Source organism: Blennius ocellaris, assembly GCF_963422515.1.
Source record: "Blennius ocellaris genome assembly, chromosome: 7".
NCBI lineage: Eukaryota > Metazoa > Chordata > Actinopteri > Blenniiformes > Blenniidae > Blennius > Blennius ocellaris.
Genome location: NC_137656.1, coordinates 21,579,963 through 21,587,563, shown reverse-complemented (window position 1 = coordinate 21,587,563; position 7,601 = coordinate 21,579,963). Strand labels below are relative to the sequence as shown.

The following is a 7,601-nucleotide window of genomic DNA, read 5'->3' as shown; positions in this document are numbered from 1 at the left end:
GGAAAACAGTATTCTGACAAGAGTCCAACATCTATTACGTTATTCAGAGAGCGATAAAAAGAAAGAAAAGGAACCGTTAATCACAGTGAGCAGTTCAGGAAGAAGTCGGTGGAGTGTGTGTCTTGTTGCGATGCACCAACTGAAACTTCACGTCCAGGAATTTGCTGATTATTGCTTGTCGTTGCATGAAATGCAGATTATGTCGCTACGCCATTTCCTTGTGTGTTTTGCTTCTCCACCAACGTTTCAGTTCGAAACATAAGAAACACAAATCCAGTTACATTTATTTTTATTCTCAAACAAGCAGCACAAAAAGCCGTGGCGACTCTGACCAGGTCGAAAATTTTGCCAACCGACAACATACATAGCAAAAACAATAAAATAAAATACTGCTTTAACTGAAAAAAATCCATTTAAAGCAGTCCACTGGCACTTTATATACAGTAAGATACATTTGGTAAAATAAATACACCACAAAGTGAACCAAAGTAAAATGCCTTCACTTGCTTTGCTCAGCTTATTTTTTTTAATTTAAGAATGCATGCATGAAAATTCAAATCAGAAGTGTTTCAGACTGTGCACAGTCAACCTGAATCAACTTCAGTCCTTTTTTTTTTTCTTTCCCCACTGTGAAAGGTCTATAAATAACATTGTCAATGGAGTGATGACCATTTTAGTACAGTGTATGCCAACCGCCAAGCTGTTTCGACTCTTTGTTTCTGCACTGTCTCTCAGGGATGTTTATCATGTGGTCCAAACAATATGAACGCAAATTTCGTCAACAGGAAACATTGCAATACCATGACTCAGTATATAGTACAGACAAGTAGTACTGAAGTAACTTCAGTACTTTGACCGAGGCACATTAAGCAACATTTTTTAATTCAGAACCTAAAATATAACAGTGTTGGGAAATTTGGAGGGGGTAAATGTTTTCGTGCGTCATTAAACAACATAAAAATGAAGCATGTCATATGTGTTGTATGTACCAATGTTACAGTAAAGACAAGGAAATGTCCAAAAACAAGAAAATAATTCAGCGACGTGCCACAAGACAAACAGAACCACGTCATAGATTCCAACTCAAATCGACAACTTAACACCGAAGTGTGAACATGCTCCACAATGTAAACTATGAAAAGTAACAAAACATCATTCAAAACGTTCAAGCTGTGCTGCTGAACGTCCAACTACATGTGTTTAAAAGGAGTAACCATTCTGTGTAGGGTTTGCAGTGAATTTAAATCATAATAGTGAAGATCAATGACAAGAAAAACCTCAAATCACTCAGTAAAATTAGGTTTATAACCAGATAAGACACAAGTGTTAAAAGCAAACAAGGTATTGATGTGATGCCGTTAATACCTTTTTGGATTCACTTTGACCCTTTTTGTAAGTGAACAAACTTTGGCTAAAAGTATTTGTATTTATCCTTTGGTATTCTTTTACATACACAGATCCGGCATAATTTTAGCTTTTTGTTTAACCACTTCATTTGTACAGCTTTCCCTCTGCATAGAGGTGATAAAGAAAATGAAGAAAAGGGAACCAGAAAAGCTGATGAGGCAAAAAAAAAAAAAAAAAAAGAATCTGAGGAGTTGTGCAGGCAGTAGACAAGACTGTGTAACAAATCTGTCAGACTAAATATAAAAGTACCTTGACAGTCTTGTGTTTTCATTATAAACGTTGGAGTTGATAATAAACCTTTGGTATCACTTCTATACAACACTTCATGTGGCACACTTAAAGAAAAGCCACACACGTCGGAAAACCTCCCAACTTCAAACGAAAAAGGTTGTTCCCGCCGCGAGGCCAGAGGGTTAGCCACTACACCACCACGCAGCTTTGATAGGATCAGCCTGACGCCGATTTTTGACATTTCGCTCCTCGTGTCACAGAACTGGTATTTCCAGAAAACAAAAGGACTTTCAGACACCCTGACGGTCACACTAATATAAATAACGTCAACGGTTTCAAACATGCAGCATCCGAAAGAGGACTGAGCCAAAACGTACGACAATGAACAGACCCAGCTTGCGATTTCAGGAGAAAAACATCGGCGCGTGTTTGATAAAACATACAAAATAAAGCTTTGAGAAAGGTTTTTCATACTGAGGGCACCGCTGAACGTCTCCTGCTTTCTGTACGACCGCCGGCTCCGATCAGGGATAATGGACGACGGCCTTCAGCTCGTCGTTTTCCGGCCTGTGGTCCAGCTGGTTCTGGAGCCGGATGACCTGCTCCAGCTCCCGGATCTGCCGGTCCGTTTTGTGACTGACGAGCGTGCGGTAAAAGTGGACGGCAAAGACGATAAAGACGATGCCAAACGGCACCATGATGCACGTGGAGGCGATGGCGGCGGCCTGGCCGGAGCTTATGGTGCCGTTGCTCTTGTCTGACTTGTTTTCCAGCGGCAGGAACTTCACCCAGCACAGCAGCATCACCTCGGTCAGGAAGAGCAGCGTGCCGATCACCGTGGAGAAGGCCCAGGCCAGCTCGATGTGGCGGTGCATGCGCTCGTGGGGGGACTCGTTGACGGAGTTGAGGTTGTGCACGTTGCTCACGGCCTCCAGGTTGGGGAGGATGCAAGTGCTGATCATGAGGGCGAAGAGGTGCACGGCGACCAGAACGGTGGTGCAGGCGCTGAACGCGATGAGCAGCCCCGGAGGGTACTGGTGTTCCGGCTCCAGCTGCACCTCCACCATGGCCACCTGGGGGAAATCAAACAGGAGAGTTTTAAGATTGAACTCAGAGTGTTATTATATATGTCGCAGCTTTGAAGCTCATTAGAGGGGCTTGTTGTTGTTGTTGTTGTTGTAGTAAATGTATTCAACTTTTTTTTATTTTTTTTTTAACAAACATCTATGTAAATGTATTTATAAAACACACCATCTATGCTTGTAAAGAATTTTTTTCCTACCAAAATCATCCCAAAATACAAATTCAAAACTAAATTCCTTTGTCCACATTTGTGTTCAACAAAACTATCAGAACGAGTCCTTCTGTCCACATATGTGTACATCATGTGTAACAGCATGGTAAATCCTCATAGTTACAAACTTTTGTCAAATTTCACTTCTTTTTTTTTTCTTCTTAAAAAAAAAAGAATAAATAAATTTTTAAATACATTACAGTCATTCCAATTGGCTTTTATAGAGAAAATAGAAAAGCCCAACATATCCACATGAGCAAGCAGGTGTGTTTGCGACTGTGGAAAGGAAAAACTCCCCAACAGGGAGAAACTTTGTAGAAACCAGACTCAGAGGTGGCGGCATTCTGCGGACCGGTTGGGGTGAAAGGATAGAGGAGAGGAGAGGAAAGACAGAGAAAGACTTGGTGGGGAGATACATACAATACCCTTGTTAGTGATACATACATTGTTGTTGTTTTTTTGTTTTTTTTAAATAATAAATGAATATTCAAGTGAAAGAACAAGTAATCTCTTGTAGAACTGCAGAGTATTAGTGGCTTTAACCCCATTTAATTGCATGTTTAATCGATGTTTGAGCCCATTTGTTTGTATCAAAGATATTTCAAAGCACATTTCTCAGACTATCGAAGTACATAAACAATATGACCATGGTATATACATTGTGAAAAAGAAAAAAAGTGTAGATGTGTCTCAGGAATATTAAAGATTAGGTCCGTTACATGAGAATGGTGGTAAGTTAGTCGAACAGGTAAATTCGGGAGTAGGAAGGTCGCTCAGGGTGGAGGTGCTGTACAGAGGAACTCCTCCATCTGTCATCTTCACACTCCACACTAACAGTAACATGATTATTTGTGACCACATTACTGTCAGTCATTCTCACCCCACTGGCAATCGTCTTTTCACAGATTGATGAGTAGCAGTTGCATAGCAGCACAGATACATGTGTATCATGAGAAACATTTCAGAAAATGATAGAAAACCCTTGTTATAGTTTGACTCATTTTAATCAAACCTTCAAGTGTCTTGTCACTGTTAATTATAAATAAACGTGTTGTCAAGGTGTGCACAATATGTGCTTGACAACAGAGGTAGTGCAAATTAACATGAGTCAGTAGTAAAGATACTTGTGTGAAGAAATGAATAAAATATGGAAATTAAGTCATGTTAATAAAGAAGTAATGCATGGTGTAAGCTTTAAAAGACAAGGCGGAGAGTGAAAGACATTTCTTCTCACCATTTATCATTAATGATACAATTCCCCAAACATGCCTCTTATAAATACAGTCATCTGAATATTTGTAATCTTTTTTAAGATTTTACCCCTTGTGATTTTAGAGTATCCCTTCATTTCAAGAACAATTCAAGATTCAACACATTTTGCTGAAGAAAATTTGCATATGACTATAAACGATGAGAAAACCCAGGCAAGTAAATAATCTTGAGAAAGGACATGCACACTCATCATTTCAAATACACAACTTTTTAACTTAATTATTGTAATTTGAGTATTTGTAATCCATTACGTTCACCCCTACCGTTTAGAATGTCTCTTATGTCAAACATCCTGCCAAACATAGCGAGGGAACATGTTGTCAAGGCGTGTAGTTATAAAATGTTTGTATAAAAACGGAATTAAGACTAAAGCAAAACCCCATAAAATAAATGAGAACTGTGCGTTGTAAAAGAAAACGTATGACATATGTCGCCTTTTACCAAACAGCCATAAAAGAGAAAGTTCCCAAACAAATATAACTCCTCCCAGCCCTGGTATGTTTTCGGTGCTGCTCTGTGGTTTCCTCATAACACTGAATTTAACTTGAGCGTTTTTTTGTTTGTTTTTTTACACACAGTGAAAGTTAAGAATCTCACACGCGCACATCCGGTGGATTTAATTCTCACTTACTGTCCTCTTAGTTTAGGTTATTTGTTGCACTTCGGACTATTTTTAACGGTACTTTAGGGAGCAGAGAAGCGTACAGTAGCCGTGCTGCGGGCCTGTAAAACGAGACGCTCGCGCCTCTGCTGGGAAACAATCATCTGCGTCACTTTGTGCGCTGCGGCGGCGGCGGCCCTGAGCGCGAGCGCGCCCTCGCGCAGGAAACCGCTCAATAAAGTCCAAACTCACCATGGCGAAGCCGGACAGGAGCGCGGAGGTGCGACTGGTGGCTTTTAGCTTGGCTCGACTCAAGTAGAGTTTCCTCCACGACAGAGCCTGGAGGGAGTGCTCGTTCAGACTCATTCCGACAGCGCTGGCTTCCCTTCTCTCTTTCTTTCCTTCTCTCTTTTTCTTTCTTTTGCGTAACTACACCGATATTACCTCACAAACCCGTGCGGCTTCACGGGACGGCGCTCGGTGACCGGTGAAAACGCAGAATGCTGTGTTTTCCGGTGTGATCCAGCATCCAAAACGCAGTGGATTATAAACAGAGCCGTTAAAAAAAGTGTGTGTAAAGTTTGCCGCAACAGCTGACTGAGTGTCTCAGCCGCCCGGGAGGAAACACAAGATACCCACAATCCCACGCTCCGCTCAGCCTGCTCTGCACACACTCCGCTGCCTCGCGCACACTGACTTCACTTCTATTTCACTGTCAATTCAATACACGCCCTGCAGAAATCTGCCCGTGCAATTTCTTCATGCGTGCAAAAAAAGTTTAGAAAACTGGTTTTTCAGAGAGGAAAATGTTGCTGACATGTTTCAGTTCTCTAAAAAAACAACAACAAACAAACCACAGTGTAACCTTCATTTCCTGAATGTGGGCGTTCTCCACTTCATCCAGGCTGATTTGAATGATTTTTTTTTAAACCTATTTCATGAGCATATTGTACTGCTGGCAGAGTCTCCATTCGTTATTCAACAAATGTACTAATTTATCTTCTTCCAATTGTGAAAACTATCAGAGTATTTCCATCAATCTTGTCAAAACCATTTCCAAATGACATGCAAGGTTTCACGATGGCACAACCATGTCATCACACTGCTTTTCAATTGAAAAGAACAACTAGAAGGGGCACTCAGTAGAGCACATACCTTCACCGAAGCCTTATTTGTCACCATGGAAACCAATAGATAAGAAGGGTATTTGATCCACCACACCACTCCTTCTATTATTTGTCATGGTTGTTTGAATTGCTTTATGCTATCATTGTTTGACAGAGACGTACACACACTTTACGACTTTCATGTGACCCGACACTGAAACACCACCGCACGCTACTGAGTACCAGCATTTGTTTTTATTGAAGAAGAATTTTATTGAAGCAGAATGTGATGATGAGTCATTTCACCATGTAAGCAACATTAGGATTTGTGGCAAGATTTAAATTGTCATTCAAACATTTTTGCACTCAACAAGAAACCCTCATTGAACGAAGTGGTTAAAAGTGATAGTTAGGACTGGTTGCATGATTCTCAGAGAGGCTCAAGCTCGGTCACCACCTCAGCGGTAGAAACACATGTGGAAGGTGTAGCTCCCCGAGGAGCTGCTGGCTCTGTACATCTTCTTGACGATGGCGCCGGCCTTCTCATAGTCACTGACATCCCGATGCCTTTGATGGGGTGCTTGCCATCCCTCTTGTAGCACAGGAACAGCGGATCTCTTCCGGTCCCCATGTTCAGATCCACGTCGACCTTGAAGTAACCCTTGTCGGGGTTGGCGGAGAACTTCATATCCCCAATGGCCATCTGACGGTCAGTGGTAATGAGGTACCAGATGTAGACCCGGTCCTCCTCCACAAACTTGCTGAAAGAGGCCACCATATTGGGACCAGGAAGAGGTGGCCTTGATCCCACTGATGTACACCGGGGTCTCTCTCTCCACCTACAGGTAGGCCCAGTGTCCTCCAGTGGCCTGGTTCAGATCACAGGTCAGCCTCTCCCCTGTTCAGTCTTCTTGGCTTCGTCGTGCACACCGTCGGAGACATGAAGGCCTGTTATGGCCACGTCAGCACCACTGGAACCCTTGAGGAACCACAGGTAGGTCGGGGATCCTCCAGCGTTGAGGTTCTTCGGGACCTGGCGGTACGTCACTTCCTGAAGGGCCTCTACCATCTTAAAATTGTATGAAAACTGAATCCTGGTGATGGCCCGGACACCGGTTTCTTCTTTGTACCAGAGGTAGACCTTGTTGCCTCCAGGGAGTTTGTTCAGAGGGCCTTCAACCATTTGGAACCTGTCTGCAGTGAGCTGAGCCTCTTCAGTTTTGTTCAGGGAAACCGCAATCTGGGTGACCGGCATTTTGGATTCCTGCATCAAAACAAGCGAAATGATTCATGAGTGAACATCGGGTTGTACAAAGTGTGTGTTTACGCGAGGAAATGTACTGCACATGATTAATAGGGTCAAAGTTACAACACCGTGGGGATCCTAGGAACTCTGTCCTTGTTGGTCTGTGTGCCTGCCTCTTTAAAGGAGAGGTGGAAGGATCACTATCCTACTGCCTGTTAGATTTCAATCTTTTCATTCTTCTTCCACAGGATGTTTGGAGTGAAACCCGTCCCGTAGCGTTGGGAGCACAGACACAAAGAGCATCCAAATTTGCAGGGAAATTGTGAAACGTGTGTTTTGACTTTTTTTTTTTCAGGATTTGGAGAAAAGTTTCTGCAAAAGTGTGTGAAGGTCAAACCAGTGAGCAGCAGGCACACATTAACTTTCATGTGAAATGTTCTACTT

General features: G+C 42.4%; 1 protein-coding gene across 1 annotated transcript; it reads right to left on the bottom strand.

Annotated features, from left to right (window-relative positions):
• Positions 1–278: 278 nt before the first annotated feature.
• LOC308131911 (calcium release-activated calcium channel protein 1-like) lies at positions 279–5,425 on the bottom strand. Its single transcript, XM_080498803.1, has 2 exons — positions 5,058–5,425; positions 279–2,711 (listed from the first exon to the last, which is right to left on the bottom strand). Exons 1-2 carry the CDS (start codon positions 5,169–5,171, stop codon positions 2,163–2,165), a joined length of 663 nt encoding a protein of 220 aa, XP_080354929.1. The 5' UTR covers positions 5,172–5,425; the 3' UTR covers positions 279–2,162.
• Between the last annotated feature and the right edge of the window lie 2,176 nt (positions 5,426–7,601).